This window comes from Podarcis pityusensis, assembly GCF_964106645.2.
Source record: "Podarcis pityusensis genome assembly, chromosome: 6".
NCBI classification, from domain to species: Eukaryota; Metazoa; Chordata; class Lepidosauria; order Squamata; family Lacertidae; genus Podarcis; species Podarcis pityusensis.
Window position 1 is genome coordinate 21,172,775 of NC_138030.1, and position 19,733 is coordinate 21,192,507.

A 19,733-nucleotide genomic window follows, 5' to 3' on the forward strand; every position below is an offset into this window, starting at 1 on the left:
GACTGACACCTGGACCTGCTTAATGGTCCTTTAGACTGATGCCAATCACACGTTTTGCAAGGAGGTGTTCCTGGAACACCTGCTGAATCAAGAAGGGAGGTTTCAGTGGGCATGTTCTTGGGTACAGAGTGCCTGACTACGGCTTTGCTAGTGAGGCTGAGTAGACATAAGCATGCTTCAACATCACTAACCTTACAAGGTCTTTGCAACAGCTCCCATCCAAATCATAATTTGTAAAGGCTGGAGAAAAATTGAAATTATTTTTTCTTTCCTTCTTTTTTTTACAAAGGCACTAGAAGTCAAATTGGTGTTAATTTCTATCAAGGCTAAATACAGACCCACATATTTCAGTATAAATGGGTGGTGCATCAAGCTGTAAGATATTCAGTCATTCCACAGTGAGACACAGCAAGAGTCCTGTTATCCCAATTTATGCTTTATTTATCAGTGTTTTTTAAAAAGTCTTTTCAAACTGCTGGGGGAACATCAGCTACGGTTCCTCCAGGATACCAAGGGATGAACATTTCTAGGTTCTATGCACAACAAAACACCTAAAACAGCAACCCTGTGCTGTCACCCAAATGAATCGCAGAACTTTCAAGGAATGATCCAGGACCCTTGGCTTCGGGCAAGTCCTCATAACACTTCCAACAGTGTAGAAAGTTGCACAAGAGGCAACATGCCTGGCTTATCTCTCAAGAGGCACTAGGATGGTCCACTCTTTGGTAATGAGCACGCATTCGGATTTCTCCTCTGTTCCACAATTTTTGCCCAAATGTGCCCCTTTGCAGGAACCTGCAAAACAACGAGAGAGATCAGTGAGGATGGTTCATGTGCGTATCCCCCAAATGTTCCCAGCAACATGATTTCAAAGAGTCTTACAATGTCTGTAAGAGCAAAAGGGCCCAATGGCACATTTAGTTCAGCACTTGGTTTTCAAAATGCTCAACCAGATGTCCACAAAGAGGACCTCACTGCAACAGGACTCTTCCCACTCATGGTGCCCAGCAAATGGTATCCAAACAGCCTCCATCAATGGAGGTAGAACACAGCCACCATGACTAGAAGCCACAACCACTGATAGCCTAGTCCTGTGTACATATGTCTAAACCAGTGTTGGCACCGACTGCTATTGTGGACCAAGCTGTGCAACAAGCAATCATCATCATCATCATCATCATCATCATCATTTTTAATCTGTATACCGTCTTTCTATCTTACAATAGTCAAGACGGTTTACAAGCTGAAGAAACAAAAAATGTACACCTTATAACAATCTAATGCAATACAAAAATGTGATAATAAAACATAACTTTAAAATAGGCAACCTACATCAAAAAAGTAACATTCAACCATCATTAGAATAGTATTAAATAATAATAACAACATATAAAAGTTAAACGGAAATCAACTCAACAGTTACAATAAATAATTTCTAAACTATAATCAATAAAACAATGGCAAGCCACAGTACATAAAATAATACAATACAAATTGAGAAGCAGAGACAAGAGGGTGGGGCAAGACAGGTGGAAGGAGGCCTTGCCTGATGGAGTCTCTCCCCTCACAGTTCTTTCTCCAGGACCAGCTTCCTTATGAGGAATCCCAGGGCCAGGGGGTGGGGCAAGGCAGGTGGAAGGGGCCTCTTCAGGACTTACCGTTTCTTTGAGAACTGCTGGTCTATCTCTTCTAGAGTCTGTCCTTTGGTTTCGGGCACAAAAAGGTAAACAAACAGAACAGCCACTGCTCCCACCAGTCCATAGAGAAGGAACATCCCTGATAAGCCTATGGCATCTGCAAGCAGTAGTAAAACACCATTAACATGTAGCAAGACAGAACTTTTGCTTGGACATAATGAAGGGCGGTATATTCTCAGAACAGTGGTGTGCATTACCTTATTAATATGCAGTTGGGCCAAGAAAAAGCACAGTGACATAGGCAGGAATTTGGTCCAGTAGGTAAATAATGTTCATCTTTCACAGCATTCAACGGGGATTGCCAGGGCAGTATCTGTGGGCACAATGGTGTTCCTACGGTGCCCATGAAATCTTTGAGCCCTCTTCCCATTCACTGCCCCCTTGGCTGTGAGGTGAAATGGAGGGTAGTTAATTTTAAAATTCCTTGAAAAGTACTTAAGAGTTGAAGCAGGAAGTTCAAAGACTGAAACTCTTTCCCACTTCCTCTTTCAGCTCTAAGTGCTTCTCAATACTCAGATTAATTCCACCAGATCCAACTTTTACCTACATATCTTGGAAAATGTGTATGCTGTGCATTTTCTCTCTTACTGTCTCTTTGTGCAGGGAGCAATGGGGGAGACAAGTGACCTGGAGGGGTAGTGCCCACAGCATTTGATCATAAATCCCATGGGCCTACAAAGTTTGACAACTCTTGGCATAGATGTTTTGGTCATTCAGAATTACAAGCTGCCTGTAACGTTAGACTGTCCCTGTCAGATAGGGGTACTGCCTGGCCACTCCCTGCCACCAAGGCCACTTAGGCCTCAAGCAACAATACTGGATCCAAAAGTACCCTCAAGCTATGTACCTGCTCCTTCAGGGGGAGTGTAGATGTTAGAATTCCTGCTCCATGATTGCAGTCATGGGATTGTTGTCTATCACATGACGGTATATGTTTTGACTCCACAGAGTGGGAAGTGACGGAGACAGGATGTTTGTGTTACTGTGTTCTGTGAAGTGGGACTATTGTCCTTTGTTTTTTCTCTGATGCTACAGAGAGAGAGGGAGCCATGTTGCAATGCTCTGTGTGTGTTTATATGTAAATAAAGTAGATTAGCCAAAATGCTGAGTTGCTGAGGTCTGTTACGCATGATGCGCAAACTCTGCAGATCCCTAAGTGTGCCGGTGTCGGTTGGCATCAGTTGCTGTGATGTTCGGGCTGAAGAAAGCTTTTGAAGCTCCCAAATGATTGACCAGGAGGGAGAGAACATGCCAGTCGAGCATGTGTTTCTGCCAGGGTCCTACTCGAGTGTAGGCTGAACTCCTGACAATAACATCATCCAGAGCAGGCCGCATCCCATCCACCTGGTTCAAAATTCAAGATGGCTTCTCTCCCTTCACAGCAGTTCAGCAGACAGACATTTGCCATTGTTACAGTGGAACCTTGGAACTCAAACATAATCCGTTCTGGAAGACCATTCAGCTTCTGATACGTTCGCATTCCGAGGCACAGCTTCCAATTAGCCAACAGCTAGGTTTTTGTCCGAGGAATGTTCAAAAACCGGAGCACTTACTTCCAGGTTTTCGGCATTTGGGAGCCGAAACGTTTGAGAACGGAGTCATTCTAGTTCAGATGTATAATAATACAGTTCCACCCTATTATTATAGTTTCTTTTATATTTAGCTTCCCTCCCTCCAAGGAGCATATGGTTCCTTCCCCCACTGTTCTTCCCAAGGTGAGCTACATGCGGAGTAAGGATTGGAACCTGGGTCACCCACTATGGCCTAAGTTTAATATTCTAACCTGAATAGTAATATATTCTGGAGAAACTGAGGATGGAGCAGGATACAAGCCTAACCACATACCTGCAATCAGCCCTACTCTGAAGCAAATTGCTATGGAGAATATCAAACACAAGCAATGGCCATACATACCAATGAGGTCAAGGAATGTGAGACTGATCAGTAGATTGGCAGCCCAGTTGAAGCTGTTGCAGAAGGCAAAGGCTCTGCCTCGTATGTTGCAAGGGTAGATCTCACTGAGAACAAGCCACGTCACTGTGGCAGGAGAAAGGAAAGCAGAGGAACATGGTGAGGACGGAGGGAAACCAAAGAGAAAACGCCAAGCCATGGTTTTGTACAAATGTAGCAGAGAACCAACTTGGGAAAAGCCTTGGATGTAGATGGAAAGTTAGGATTTGCTGGGCTGGGCGACAAAGACACACAGAAGATTCAAACTAACCGGAATGAAGACAATGACTACGTTTAAATGTCACAAGAAACTGTAGTTAAAATTAATTTTGGTCTGAGTTTGGCTTGTTTCATATAAACCAGTTCACATTAACCATGGTTTGTCAGGTTCAGATGATACACTAAACTTGGCTAAGTGAAATCTTAAGTGAAAGCTTCTGATGTCTTCCTCACAGCTGTGCCTAAGGAGAAGGGACATCACATAAGGCCAAAGCTCACTGTGGTTCATTCTCAACATACTAAGCATTAACAAGAGACATGGTAGTTCCACAGAGTTTGAAAGAGGGACTGTTGCTTTTGGGACATATAGACAGTGCTTTTTTCCGAGGGGTACTCAAGGTTATGCAGTACTGGCACCTCTTTTTTGTTGTTGTTATAAAGTGTGGCACTTCCTGTAACAACTTCATGGTGAGTACTGGTACCTATTTTTCTAGGGGGGAAAGCACTGAGAAATCAATTTTTTAACGAGACAAAGAAAAGTATGTACCGGTATATACACCATACAAAGGAAGTCATAATTCTTCCAAACCACTTTCTGACCTTACTAGGTTTCCTGAAGTTTCATATGTCTAAATCAAATTGGTCCACTATTAGGCAAGTTCGTGATCAGTGGGGAAAATAAACAAATCAGTCAGTTAAACAAATGTGGAATTGGAGGACAAAGACCAATTCCAATCCAGTCTCTGGGTTGTATCTAGTTTTGCCCCTCATGTCTTATATTGGGGCAGGCTACGAAAAAGCATATGGATTGCATAAGCCACATGTAGTAGTAGTAGTAATTCCATTATTTGTACCCTGCCCATCTGACTGGGTTGCCCCAGTGTAGTATTTCTAGATCCAAATAATGAAAAACAGCCGATCTCAACTTCCACCTTTCTTGAAATAACCCTTTTATAAACAGTGATAAATGAAGACCATGTCCATTTAGACCCACCTTTTCTAGGGCTGCTGAATGACCAACATGCGTACCAGTTTGTTGAGGTTATGGTGAATGTGCTTGGAGCAACCACACAAAATGTATTCAGGTCGCCTTGCGAGTTACAGCAGCCTACCACCACTGAAAACTGCCTAAAGCTTTACATGTGAACATGTGAATTATAATTAACACGTCTGCCAAACTCTTGTGTATGTATTTGGAAGGATTATTTCCAGGTGTTTGCCTAACCAGGTATGTAAATAAGTTTCTGCCGGAACTGCTACTTCCTGGAACGTCGTAGGTGGAAGGAAATATTTCAAAAACAAGGTGGAGAAGCCCTAGGTACCACAACCATTGTAGGAAACAAATGGCCCCATATATCAAATGTAGAGCCTGTATTCTGGACGCAGAAGATTCAGAGTTCAATCCCCAGCTACTCCAGTTTGCCCAAGATCTTGTCTACTCCAAGTAAAGCAGGGAATGGCATCTGCCCAAGATCTTGGAGTAGACAATGCAGGCTAAATGGAACAATGGTCCAAGGGAGCGTCACATGTTCAAAAGGAGGAATGGACATCTCCAATGACCATAGAGAGGGCTGGATGTAAGTTCTACTATTCTCCCTGAGCCACTCCTAGTATTTCTCCCTCAAGAGTGCAGCAAGCTGCCAGGGGTGACATTTTTGTTTAAACTCCCTCTTCCCTCTTCCTTGACTGCCCTTCATCTTGGAAGTGAGAATGGGAGGACACCACTAAAATTACACACAGCGCGGCATTTGATTATATTAGTTTCCACCTACAGCAGTCTTGTCTTTAGCCATTTGCCTGGTTGCCACTGGTAGCCAGGGATTTCACACAGGTGAGTGCAGCATGGAATTCCCTTTAAAGGAGCCACTGGGATTCATGAAACAGGGACTGAGCACTCTGCTTTGCCAGCCCAATCGACTTCTATACTAGCCAGAGAGGAACTTAAGCCACTTACTCCACAGCTGACTGAGCTGGCAAAGGAGAGACAAAGCTCTCCACTTCGCCAGCCCAACAGCCAATCAGATTGCAGAGTGCTCTATACCTGCTTCACCTGATCAGCTTCCATGAAGTGCCTCATGAACCAGCTCTAGCCATGTTTGGCATATTTCAGCTTTACCTATGTGGGTAAATGAAGATGAGGAGTAAGGGTTAGAGTCAGCTTAGGTCAGGCTTCCTCAACCTCAGCCCTCCAGAGGTTTTGAGACTGCAATTCCCATCATCCCTGACCACTGGTCCTGCTAGATAGGGATCATGGGAGTTGTAGGCCAAAAACACCTGAGGTTGAGGAAGCCTGGCTTAGGTGTTCATTCCCAGCCAAACATTCCCAGCTGGTGAATGTTTTTAAAAGCAGTGGAGGAAGAAGACCTAGTAAGATTACAGGAAATGGGCAATGGAGTGACGAGGGGAGCAGGGGAGAAGAAAGCAGAAGAAAGAAGGAAATGCTTCTAGCTTGCAATTTTTCTTTTACTAGTTTGCTGTTAACCCATAGGAGGGACCCCTCTTATGAGCAAATATCAGGAGGCAAGTAAAAGTCTCAGGGGGTGCTTAGTAACAAGACACTTTTATGGGATCCTTATGTTTTATTTTTACCGTACTCATTCAGTTTTGGTGCCCACAGCTGCTTGGTCAAGGCAGAAACACATTCACACACAGTCAGGTCCATGCAGACAGGTGGGCTGAATTAGGTAGGAATGTGAAAGCAGAGGAAATTCACTTACTTGGTCCAAATCCAATTGAGAATGCACTCACAAAAGCCATCAAACTTAGCAGTGTGATCCAGTTTAGAAGCAGGTGTTCCTTTGAAGGAGCATCACCCAAAGATGAGCTGGTTTCTTGTCCCTTTCCTTTATCGGACTGATTGAGAAAATGGGTCTGCCTGGTGTGTGGAGTGTTTGTCATGCTCTCTCCTTTTCTGTGGGTGGCAAGTGTCCTGGTCAAGCCTACAGGCCTCGTGATGGCTGAAGTCGATTCCATTTGCATTTCACTGCCACCTGATGCCAGGAGGGAGTAAGACACAGCTGGATGGGAGGACACTGACTTTCCAGGGAGATGAGCTGAGCTGAACGAAGTGGCATTTGAACCTGGGAGCGTTTCACAGTCTTTGGCCATCTCTAATGAAACAGAGCAGCTGGTCAGGCCAATAGCAGTCACCGAAAAGGCCATCACTATGCAGCCAGCCATCAGCAGCACTCTTCTGCCAGCCTTATCTGCAAAAGCCATTGCAACAACAGTCGCAATGACCTTCATCACCCCCAGGCCGACGGAAGCCAGGACAGCAGAGGAATCACTCTGAAAGCCTACTGAGCGGAAGATGGTGGAAGCATAGCCAAGGATGTTGGGCTGCCCTGTGAACTGCTGAAAGAGCACCAACCCTAGGCCAACCAGAGTTCGGCTTCTCATGTTATCCTTGGAGCGGAAAAGGTCCACGAAAGAGTAACTCTTCTCCCTAGGGCCTGGTGGCAGCATGACGTCTTCATTCTTTTGCTGCTGAATGAGGCTTTTGCTAGTCTCGCTGTAGCAAACGTTTAACTTCACAGAGTTCTTTGGGAGGAACAGGATGCTGAGGAACTGAACGACTGCCGGGCCAATGGCCAAGCCAAACATGTACCGCCAGCCCTCGGCAGTGTCTGCAAAGACGTAATTCAGCGCATAGGAAAGTAAGATGCCCACGGTGATGCCAGCTTCGTAGAGGGAAACCAGCACCCCTCGTTGATGGGCAGCCACCATTTCCGAGACATATATGCAGCACGCCATAGAGGACAAAGAGATGGCAAAGCCTACGGTCACGCGTCCGCACACTAGCCAAACAAGCGACCCGGAGAGCGTAAGGACGAGACTGCCGCACAACAGAACAGCATTGCTGACCAATATTGCTTTGCGTCTTCCCTGGTGGTCAATGAAGATCCCGCCAACCAGAGAAGCCAAGAGAGCCCCAATGAGCAAGGAACTCACAAGGACTTCCCGTTCGAAACAGCTAAGATGGAGCTCCACTTGTAGCTGCAGCAAGGCCCCTGAGATAATTCCAAGTTCATAACCAAAAATCAGCCCACCAAGGAGTGAGACGGTTGAGGATAACAGGAGAACCAGCAGTGCATGTCCTGTAAAGAAAGAAGAGTACTCATGAGGTGTCAGGGTGTTTCTCATCCACCTTTACAGGAAATAGGAATCTCTCTGTGTGAGCATATAAAACAGAACTTTTAAGATCTGCATGTGCAAACAAATGTGCGGACCTGTTCCTTAAGCAAACAATATATTAAAGCCTAGCAATATATAGCTTCAGTCACTCTCTGCACAAACAAAATTAGTATCTCAAACGCTTTATGAGCGTGTGCCCTGTTCTTTTAGCAAACAAGATGCTATCTTCCTTAATAAGTCAACAGAGTGATTGTTAAGTCACAGTTAGTCCATTTGAACTTGTAATCTGTAACTAGTAACATGCTTTGCTGACCCCTGGAAGGATATTTTTTCTGCTTTTAAAATTAGCACAGCACCAATAAAGCCACCACATTAAAAATGGAATATTGGTCCAATTGTTTTTCATAAAGTAAACATAGGATTCCCAGGCATCAATCCACACCAGTCCCATTGTTTCCAATCAAGTGGTAGTAAACTTTAGCTGGATTGGGACCAGCTAAGAAAATGAAACTGAATATTGAACTTCAACACACAGTAATTGTATTACCAGTTTAACACAAATCTAATTTGGTTAACTAATCCAGACAGAAGCATCCTTGCTAAAGCAGGTGCAGGAGGCAGGAATCTCTTAATAGGGAAAAATTCAGTACACATCAGAGGTAGCATAGGCAGATTTAGCTGTAAATCAGGAAGTCCAGATTCAAATATTTTCTCTGCCACTGATTGATCTAAGCTGAGCTCCCTCCTTTCAGCCCATCTATGAAATATGGCCTTCTTCTCAGGGTTATTGTAGGAGTTGCAGAGATTAACTTACACAAAGTGCTATGTGAATGCAATGTCATTATCTAAAGCACTACAGAAATGCTAAGCATTAGCATTCCTAAATATTATTAGCACCAACAAGCTTTTAAAATAATGAGACTACGGGTGTCACATATTAGGAACATCTTGCCTGAAAAGCCCCCGCCATATAGTGAACAGCCTTTGCCTCTTTCCTAAAAGCCTGAATTCATAAAATGAGTGACGTGTGGAAGCCACTTTGGGCTTGCTGTCTGTGGATTCTGCCTCCATGTAGCAAACTGTGGGTGTTCAGCATGAACTGGGCGAAAACCCCTAGAACACACAGCGAGACACACAATGGACAGCAGTGGACTCGTAATCTGGGGAACCGGGTTCGCGTCTCCGCTCCTCCACAGGCAGCTGCTGGGTGACCTTGGGCCAGTCACACTTCTTTGAAGTTTCTCAGCCCCACTCACCTCACAGAGTGTTTGTTGTGGGGGAGGAAGGGAAAGGAGAATGTTAGCCGCTTTGAGACTCCTTAAGGGGAGTGAAAGGCGGGATATCAAATCCAAACTCTTCTTCTTCTTGAATATTTAACATGTGGAGATGGCTGCCACAGGGAGACATTTTGAAGCCATCTCCGTGTAGCAAATGTTTCTGTCTCACCCAGATGACTCTCCGAGCCATGCAAGTCCCTCTCTTCTTCCCTGCCGCAAACTTGTACTTAAAAAAATGCTGGGAGCAGCACGAGACTATTTTTGCAAATGCAAAACCTTCTGGGTGACAGTGATGAAAGCCAGACCAGCCAGTCCTATTCCCCTGTAGGGTGTTTCAGTTCTGCTGCCTCACTTTCAGCTGTCAACTGCTTGCCAGCCAGGAGACTCCTACATATGTCTTTGTGGGTATGCATTACTGTTACAGCTTTCAGTGCACAGAACAGCAAACATCTGTGTCACTTCCTCCTACCTGCTGGGAATTCTTTCAGGTAAACAAAATGACTGGTGCTTTGTCTAATATATTCTCCATGAAGCTGAAAACAGACCTCTGGGCACTTTGCCATGCTTACCCTCCTGCATCAACTCATCTCATAGCCACGCTTCATTCCAGCACACAACGTCAATTCTATGATCCCATGTCTAATCCTGCCCAGATGCACAGGAGCCTCATTAATGACTAGTTTCATTAGGGACATTTCAAACCCTTTTCCGTGACAAAGACACAAGAGTCCTGCCCACCAAAGGCCTCTGTTTGGGGAAGGGCTGTAGCCAGCAGCATGCAGTGATTTTTTTAATATATATTTTTGTATGGGAACAGTCAGGGAGCATTGCTTGCGAGGGCAATGGGGATGGAGGGCTGATATTGTGAGCATGAGCATCATGCCTCCCTCCCTAAGCTGGGCAAAAGCTTCCTGGTCTTTGGGAAAGAGGTGCCAGGCGTCTGAAATGATAATGGAGCTGAAATATACTCAGAGTTGAGAGTGGATTTCATGCTCTTTATTTAGCTCATAGTGGTGAGGAGGAATGGAAGTTCCCTCAGAATGTCTGCTTTATATACATTATTTACACAATGGGCCCCATGTGATTGGCTAATTCCGGGATTCACCTGTAGGCCAATCTGGTTGCGGATTCACTTCCACCTGGAGCTGGATTGGGTGGCTCCTGTGGACCAATCAGACTGCTGCATTCTGAATCCTACTGTTCTAGGACCAATCAGACTGCTGCATTCTGAATCCTATTCAACTCAGTACATAACAGGAGCCCTCCTGCCTCTTTCCCAAAGCCAGGCAGGCTTGGGGAAGGTGGCAGGAGGGTTCTTGGTTGGAGCATCACACCTCCCTCCCTAAGCCAGGCAGAAGCTTCCCAAGATTTGGGAAGGAGGTACCAGGTCTTATTACTTTAATACTCTTTTTTTTATTTAAATAGTTTTTATTGAGAATTTCAACATAACAAATTATCAAAACATATCATCTTCTTTTCATTCCCCCCCATTTCCCCCTCCCCCTCCCCAAAAAGGAACCCTCCCTCCCCCCCAAGACCTTCCCTCAGTTCCTCTCTCTGATTTTTCAACACGTATTATTCTCTGCATATTATCAAATTGTCAAGATCCTTAAATCATCTGTCTATTATGTTAACAATCAATAAATTTGTGTATGTTTATTCAAAACCTTATAACTTTAACACTCTTAATTTATCAGGAACATTTAGGGGACTAGCCTAGTCCCACTAGTCCACTAGCCACACGCCACTGGCATACAGAAGGTCCCAGGTGGAGCTGGCAAAGACTCCCAGAGAGCTGCTGGCAGCACGGTCTGATGACAGCATGCAGAATGCACCCATATACCACACTATATATAGCAGCAGCAGCTTATGTCAAGGTGGAGTACACTGCCAGCTGTTACATGCACCATTATTACTGCACCATCACTACAATGGCTGAAGCACTCTTGGCACATTGCTCCAACCAAGTAATTGCCAGCGGCATGTGGACCGCTGTGCACTTTTGAGACAGCAGGTACGCAGTACCTGGTGCCAGCTCTTTTGTTTGTTGAGCTAATGCTATTGAGCACGATCCAACAGTGTCAGTCTGCTGGTGTCCTCTAACCCTGTGGAGCATATGGGGGCATTCAGGAGAATGCAGAACGAAGGGTGAATCACCAGATATTGCCTCCCTCTCCTATTCCATGGTAGGATTCCATTCTTCAGCAGATGCACACTATCAGATACCACTCTTTGAAAGAAGCTACAATGTCAGGTAGAATCTGCGAAACAAAGCTTTCCTCTTTTTTTTGCACAACACTTAAAAGTTACATTGTATACCTATTTGCTGATAAGTTTGTCCCATGGAACCCAGAAGGGCTCTGGTACACTAGATTGCAGGCTTACTCTCTGACGGAATGGGTCTGGGTGTTCTGAAGGAACCAGGGGTGCTCCTAGATCAGGGGTCAGCAAACTTTTTCAACAGGGGGCCAGTCCACTGTCCCTCAGACCTTGTGGGGGGCCGGACTATATTTTGAAGGGGGGGGGGAATGGAACGAATTCCTATGCCCCACAAATAACCCAGAGATGCATTTTAAATAAAAGGACACATTCTACTCATGTAAAAACACGCTGATTCCCGGACCGTCTGCAGGCCAGATTTAGAAGGCGATTGGGCTGGATCCGCCCCCCGTGCCTTAGTTTGCTTACCCATGTCCTAGATTCATCTTTGTCACTTGAGACACAGGTAGTCTTAGTGGCTAGGACTGCCTTTTACCAGCTTCAGTTGGAAAGACAGCTATAGTCATTCCTGGGCCGAGATAGCTTGGCCACTGTGATCTTGGCATTGGTAATCTCAAACCTGGATTACTGCAACACACTCCACGTTGGGCTTCTCTTGGGCTTAACCTGCAAACTGAAGCTGTTGCGGGATGCTGCAGCTAGACTGCTGCCTGGAATACCCTGTGGACATCATAGAATATCTCTGCTAAAAGAGCTGCACAGGCTGCCAATTACTGGGGCAGTTCAAGGTTTTAGTGCATTTAGTATTTAAAGACCTAAACAATTGAGGACTAGGCCAGGATATCTAAGGGACTGCCTTATCCTGTCCAGTAACTGCACTCCTCAGAAGAGGCATTGCTGAGAATATCATATGCCACATAGCAGGTGCACTAGAAACTGAGCTTTTAGTGTTGCAGTTCCAGCCCTCTGGAGTTAATCACCTGGTGAAATCAGACAGGTGCCCAGCGTGATGGTGTTTAGGTGTCTATTGAAGACATATTTGTTTAAGAAGGCTTTCCCTGATGTGTAACACTGTCATTCATTTGATGAAATTGCTTCATTGGTTCCAGAGTGTTTATGAATGGTTTTATTGTTTCAGAGCTTGTTTGAGTGACTTTACAGTCCGTAGAGCTTGTGTTTCATTCTGTGTTCACCCTTTCAATGGCTTTAGGCTGTGAAGTTGTTGTTTTTTTATCTCTTTAAGAACAATAATACCCTTTGTCTTCAATATGCTGTCCAAAAGAGTGCCAATATTTTGGAAATAATATTGAAAACATTTCTCATGGTGGAATGATATTTACAGTCTTGAATACATTTGGCACAGTCTGTTATCTCATGTTATTATGTTGTTGTTAAATAAGTAGATTTGCATTTATGAAGCTATTTTTAGTGCCTTACCTCTATTTGTTATTCCCCTCCTGACATAATGCTGCAAAAATTCTGCCATCTGTACAGCTGCCTATGCTGCTGCAAACATTTCTTGTCTATAGGTAGCCAATTAGAAGCAATATTTATTCAGGGAGAGTAAAAGAGCTTTGCAGAAAACTGGGACGGTTCATTAGTTCCTACCTGCAGACTGTATTAGGCACATATGGTGCTGCTGCGAATGCCATGACTGATTCAATTAGATCCTCCTCTAATTCCCATTGCTTTCCTGGCTGCTAATGTTTGGTGAGCTTTGATTAACATGCAGCCTGTTACTCACAAATCAGTCACTGTATTACGAGGAAAGTGGGAGAAAGAGAGATTGGCAAAGCTATAGTGATGATCCCCATGAAGTCTGTGGCAGGAGTCCATAAAAATGTGAGGATCAAACCAAAGTCCTATCCAGGGGCCAGGCAGATGTCTATGGGGAGGCCCACAAACAGTGGCAGACTTTGGCCTTTAAAATTTCAGTGGTGCCCCGTGTGATGCCAAAATCCGGCACCCCCTGCCTCTCGCCTTCTGTTGTTCATCATTGTTGCAGCGCCCCCTACAACATCCTCTTGACTCAGCGCCCAGTGCTGGTGCCAGGAGCGAGCCAGCAGCAAATCACATGGAGCAGGTGAAATTAATTCTTTCTTAGAAAAACAGGATCGGCTCAGGAGTGTCAGGCCAAATGAATGCAGCAACTCTTCTTCAATAGGTCTTGCCCCTATGAGGCAGTTGTGGATACTGAGGGTCCCCACTTTCCCATGTCTCCTCCTCTCCCAGGTCGTTCCCAAGCAATCTGAGACTGTGTCTGCCTTTGCTCCTCCCACTTCATGTCTCTTCTGGTGCTGGGAGATTGGGGGGGGGGGGAATAAGCTTGTTGCAGCAGAAGGCTGAGATACTTGTGCTTCTTCACCAACCTGACTCCTCCCTGCCTCTTGGTTTCCCTCCTCTCTTGCTTCTGGACTTCCCTTTGTCACAGACTTTTCCTGCTCACTGAGCCTTGTTACTTCTTCAGCTTCTGACCCCCCCCCCACCTCCTCTTCCCAATCTTCTCCCTCTGACCACACACTGTTGTCCCACCACCAATCCCCTGGCTATGAGAATTCTTTCCTTGCTGGTTCCCCAGCTGGTTCCATGACAGTGGGCAAACCAGCTGTGCTTCCCTAAACCTGCCTCTGCGGTAGGGTGCTGGCCTTGCTTTCTCTGGACTATAAACAGGCACATGCTTGTTTCAGAAGTTTCTATCTATTTTGACATTTCAGAGTTGTTCTAAGGTGTTGTTGTTGTTTAGTCGTTTAGTCATGTCTGACTCTTCGTGACCCCATGGACCAGAGCACGCCAGGCGCTCCTGTCTTCCACTGCCTCCAGCAGTTTGGTCAAACGCATGCTGGTAGCTTCGAGAACATTATCCAACCATCTTGTCCTCTGTCGTCCCCTTCTCCTTGTGCCCTCCATCTTTCCCAACATCAGGGTCTTTCCCATGGGGCTCTGTTCTAAAGTAGTGATGGCCAAACTCGGCCCTCCAACCTGTTTTGGGACTACAATTCCCATCATCCCTGACCACTGGTCCTGTTAACTAGGGCTGATGGGAGTTGTAGTCCAAAAACAGCTGGAGGGCCGAGTTTGGCCATCACTGTTCTAAGGACTACAGTGGTACCTCGTGTTACAAACGCTTCGGGTTACAAACACTTCAGGTTACAGACTCCACTAACCCGGAAGTAGTACCTCGGTTTAAGAACTTTACCTCAGGATGAGAACAGAAATCATGCGGCGGCAGTGGGAGGCCCCATTAGCTAAAGTGGTACCTCAGGTTAAGAACAGTTGCAGGTTAAGAACGGACCTCCGGAACGAATTAAGTTCTTACCCAGAGGTACCACTGTATTGAGATTTACAGCCAACCTACCCATAAAGCTTGGAGCGAGTGGCAAGTGCAACCCTCTCTCTCTCTGCATGCACACACACACAGCAGAACAGAATAAAATGTTCAGAATAAAATCTCCACACAATTTCTTGATTTAGCTCTAATCTCCTAAAACCAACCCCAATATTGCCATCCTTCTGAAAGGATGTAACCCTATGCACAATCCTATTCCTAAAGTATGGCAGAACAAACCACACTCCCTTTGTGCTGGGCTTGGGGTGTGTGTGTGGATTGGGCAGAAGTACAACAGCTCTACTGACCTGTGTTAGCTTTCCACATCACTGCTAGCAAAGAGCTCCTCCTCCTGCTTACGGAATGTGTGAGTGGGTGGATGTGCTGCGTAAGGCAGGATCCTTATTGCTGGCAGACAGCAAAAAGTCTTGAAAGAGCTGTCCTGGGTTTCATTGACCCTGTAACAGCATCGGGGGTCCAGGTAGGTGCAGCAATCTGCCTCCCCAGACCCGGCCACCAACAGCTCCCTAAGTCCCACTGAATTTTGTGAGCCTTACTTCTGAATAAACATGTTTAGGATTGCCCTGTAAGTTGGGAATGAAGTATGTAACGTGCTTTGAATATTTCCTCTCCCCACTCCCCCTGAAAACAGGTGTGGATGCAGCTGGGTTTTGTTTTGGTTTTTCCCCACTTCAAATGCAGAATGCTGCCCTGAACATGCACACCCATCTCTCTCTACCTTTCCAGTCTTCCAGAAAGATATTGCATGCTATTTTGAATTTTCCTCCCGCTATAAAAAGTAGTCATGGAGAGGGGATTCAAACTGATGTACCAGCTTGAAATAAAGAATGGCACCATCAGTGCATGCACCAAAATTCTTTCTGGAGTTCCAGGGAGTTGTTGGCATCCGTCTGTCTCAACAGGCAATGGAGTGCACCTCTAGGAGTCAAACTGCTATGTTAGCAGCACCAAAGTGGCCTCCCCAGAGTAAGTCCTTGGCTGCCCAGATGACAAGACCACCCTCCCCCCACCTTTGCTGATGTGGTCCAAAGGAAAGCAGAGCAATACAGTGGTACCTCGGGTTACATATGCTTCAGGTTACATACGCTTCAGGTAACAGACTCTGCTAACCCAGAAATAGTGCTTCAGGTTAAGAACTCTGCTTCAGGATGAGAACAGAAATCGTGCAGCAGCGGCGTGGCGGCAGTGGGAGGCCCCATTAGCTAAAGTGGTGCTTCAGGTTAAGAAAAGTTTCAGGTTAAGAACGGACCTCCGGAACGAATTAAGTACTTAACGTGAGGTACCACTGTACAGTTGGACACCAACTTGGCTGCAGGATTTGCCAGAAGGAGGCAGGCAAGGCGCTATCCAACCTTTTTAGGGATTCCATTGCTAAACAAACATGCAGACTGAATGCTAAGTACAACAGAGGCCTCAATTTGCTTGGGCAAGTATCAGAGAGTTGTTTAATTCTGCAAAGAATATACCATTCAATTGGCTTTCTCCTGCTTGTTCATATTTACTTGGAAGTAAGGCCCATGACCTTCAGCAGGACAACTTTTCAAGTAAAAATGTTCAGGACTTGCATGCTTACTCAGAAGTAAGTTCTTCTGAATTTAACAGGGCACACTCCCAAATAAATATACATAGGTTGAACAGCTCTACTTACTCTGAAAAGCCACGACTTTCAAAGCAAAGGACTACAGCCTAACTAGGAAAACTACGTCTCCTTTTTCTCTGAGCTGTGGCATTCTTGGTTACTTTTTAGCCCCTTTCACCCCTAAACCTGAAAGTCGAAGGAGGAGCACCGTTATTATTATTTTTTAATCCTCTGCTAAGAGCATCTTTCTTTAAAGCGTTCTTGCAAACCCGCATACGCATTATTGTATAGAAAGTCTTAATCCACCACAGGGGTGGAGTCTGGAGAAGATAGGACGGAAAATAAGAAGATGCTTAAGGAAGACAGCTAACTGCTAGGCCTGTTATATATCTATATTAAATTAAGCAGTCGAGTGGGAAAAGTTTGCTGTGCTTTTCCACTCCTCCATCCACCAAGCAAGCCAGGAAAAAACCAAAACAGTCTCCTTTGCCCTCCACTCTGTGTCCCCTAGCAGGGAGGATCTTGCACTTACCCATGGCGATGGGAGAGTTCAGCTCGAAAGTTTGCTTCCCGGCCTGACCAAGCAGGCGAAAAAGAAATCCCGGAGCCAAGCCCGGAGACGCGCAGCAGTTTAGCGCTCCGCTGCCGTCGGTCGCAGCTTGGAAAGGAGGCGCATTCCGCGTTCCGGCGCCAGAGGCTCCTCCGCCGGCGAGGCGGCTCCGTCGCGCTTGCAAGGAGTCGCCGGATCGGGAGCTCGCGGCTCGGACGCCGGGGCAGCGACGGAAATGCCGCCCGCAGATATACCGCAGCTCCGAGAAGAGGGGGAGATGCAGGATCGGACCATCGGGGCTGAAGAAGCTGAAGTTCCCCTACGGGGTCTCCGGGACTCCGAAGTTTTTTGCCTTCTTCTTCTCCTCCCTAGTGGACTGGGCCGAACAGCGCCACGTTGCTCCAGCCCTGCCCACTGCAGCCGGGAGGGGGAACCTCTCGAGCAAACGGGGGTTTGTCCTGCAAGTGGCGAGGCTGGCGAGCAGCTCGTCGGGGAAGGAAAAGCCGTCTCTGCCCTGTTGCTCCAAGGTCCGCCTGCAAAGGGAAACTGCGAAGCTCGGCTTCTCCTTTTGCCAGCTTCGTCCTCTGCCACTCTCAGGGCTCTTTCACGCCTAAGGAGTGTTGCATACACGTGGGAATGGGGCAAACGCGTGTCGGGTTTTCAGAGAAAGCCGATCCTTGCAGGAGTGGGAAATGCCACTGGGGCTTATGATGTTGCCTTACAGCACTGGGGGAACCAGCTAGGGAAGGAAAAGGTCAGGGCCGAGGAAGTGGTGGTGAGACAAGGGAGAAAAGTGAGAGGAGGTGTCGGAAACTGAAGAGGTAACAGGGCTTGGGGGGGGGGGGATCTGTGAGGCAGAGATGAGTCTGGCTGGTGAAGACTCATTGATGTCTCCCCCGCCTACTGCAACAAGCTTCTCTCCCCCTGGCACTCCCATAACCAGAAGAGGCATGCAAAGGGCAGAGTAGAGGTTGACTTTATGCAGGCAGAGTCTCAGGTTGCTTGGAAAAAGCCCTGGAAAGGAGGGGACTTAAGACAGCTGTGGGGAGTTGGGGACTTTTCAGTCTCTGCAGCTGATTCATGGTGCAAGACCTACTGAAGAAGAATTGCTGTGTTCATCAGGCCTGACACCCCACCAAGACTGTGCGGATTGTGTTCTTGCTAATAAAGAGTTAGCTACAACTTGAATGGTGTGATTTATTGCCAGCTCACTCCTGGCAACTGGCCTGTCGTGATTGGTGCTGTCTACTCTCTACACTGGCCAGAAGCAGTTATCCAGGATTTCTGGACTGAACCGGAGACCTTCCACATGCCAAAACCACGTGCTCTTCCCACTGAACCAGACAGCCCTCCATTGTGGATCATGGAAATCGTGCCTGTATCTACACAGCTGACTGGTTCGTGGATATGTTTATTTGCACAAGCATTAAGTTGCTTGGTCAGGTGTGTGGGGGAACATACCTTGTGAACCAGCCCTTAGTTTTGGTTAGTAAAGAAGATTTCTGAGCATGGAGAAGAAGATCATTTCCCCCTTGGGGCAAAATGCAAAACCTGTTAGGTAACAGAGAAAATAAAATCCATCACATCAGCACACAAGTAAGCAATTGTTGCAAGTCACTGTCCATTAAATCGAGTCAAGTGATGTGATACTATTGCAACAACTGGATTAAATGTATTAAAGAGAAGCAAACAAGCATTGTGGTTTTGCACTGTTCTTTTGCCAACCTTGCTGTAGGCAAAGCAAAACAGTGATACCATTGGCGGAGGATTTGGAGCACCATCAACAGCAGCAAATGGACATGTTTCAATCAGTGCATCTTAAAGTTCTTGTTTCACTTTTTATGGCTGTGGTGTACAGTGGTACCTCAGGTTAAGTACTTAATTCATTCCGGAGGTCCGTACTTAACCTGAAACTGTTCTTAACCTGAAGCACCACTTTAGCTAATAGGGCCTCCTGCTACCGCCATGCCACCGGAGCACGATTTCTGTTCTCATCCTGAAACAAAGTTCTTAACCTGAAGCACTATTTCTGGGTTAGCGGAGTCTGTAACCTGAAGCGTATGTAACCTGAGTGTATGTAACCCGAGGTACCACTGTACTTTGTATTGTCCAACTCAGGCACCAAAATGTATTAAGCCAGCCCTTGAGATGTGAAGGCCTGGCAAGGGACCTGAAAAACTGGAAACAAAACCCAGGAGCTTTTTCCATATTTCTATTTCACCCGCCCCACTTCAAACTTCAGAAGCAAATTGGGGGGAAATGGGGGTTGGGAAATGGGGTTGTCCCCATTTTATTGCCCACCCCCCTGCCCTCCACATCTTGAGGCAGCCCTCTTAAAACAACAAACTACTTCTTGTGCAAATGGTCCTATTATTGCATCTCCCTTGCGTATTTTTTTTAAATCTGAACTGCAGTCTGCCGTGGCTCAACGGACAGCAGCAAATAAAAGCTCAAAAATCTGGCACAACAACATCAAAAAATGGGAGGCCCATAGCTCCATGGCAGAGCATCTGCTTTGCATGCAGAAGGTCCCGGGGTAAATTATTGGCATTTCTAAGTAAGGTTGGTGGGGCGTGGGTGGTGCTGTGGGTTAAACCACAGAGCCTAGGACTTGCTGATCAGAAGGTCGGCAGTTCGAATCCCCGCGATGGGGTGAGCTCCCGTTGCTCAGTCCCAGCTCCTGCCCACCTAGCAGTTCGAAAGCATGTCAAAGTGCAAGTAGATAAATAGATACCACCCTGGCGGGAAGGTAAACGGTGTT

The 19,733-nt window shown here is 46.2% G+C and overlaps 1 protein-coding gene across 1 annotated transcript; it reads right to left on the reverse strand.

Moving 5' to 3' along the window:
* Positions 1–420: 420 nt before the first annotated feature.
* On the reverse strand, positions 421–17,088 carry SLC2A10 (solute carrier family 2 member 10). Its single transcript, XM_081011238.1, has 5 exons — positions 16,955–17,088; positions 6,584–7,963; positions 3,612–3,734; positions 1,659–1,794; positions 421–795 (listed from the first exon to the last, which is right to left on the reverse strand). The coding sequence occupies exons 1-5, from the start codon at positions 16,956–16,958 to the stop codon at positions 696–698; spliced, it is 1,743 nt and encodes a 580-aa protein (XP_080867364.1). The 5' UTR covers positions 16,959–17,088; the 3' UTR covers positions 421–695.
* Positions 17,089–19,733: the final 2,645 nt, after the last annotated feature.

What these genes read in the sequence shown, in the direction of transcription:
- SLC2A10 (XM_081011238.1), bottom strand. An exon ending in CTCAATTGGATTTGGACCAA is followed by an intron (nt 3,735 to 6,583) that starts GTAAGTGAATTT and finishes CTCCTGCCACAG; the next exon opens with TGACGTGGCTTGTTCTCAGT. An exon ending in CAGCAGTTCTCAAAGAAACG is followed by an intron (nt 796 to 1,658) that starts GTAAGTCCTGAA and finishes GTTGTTTTGCAG; the next exon opens with GTTCCTGCAAAGGGGCACAT.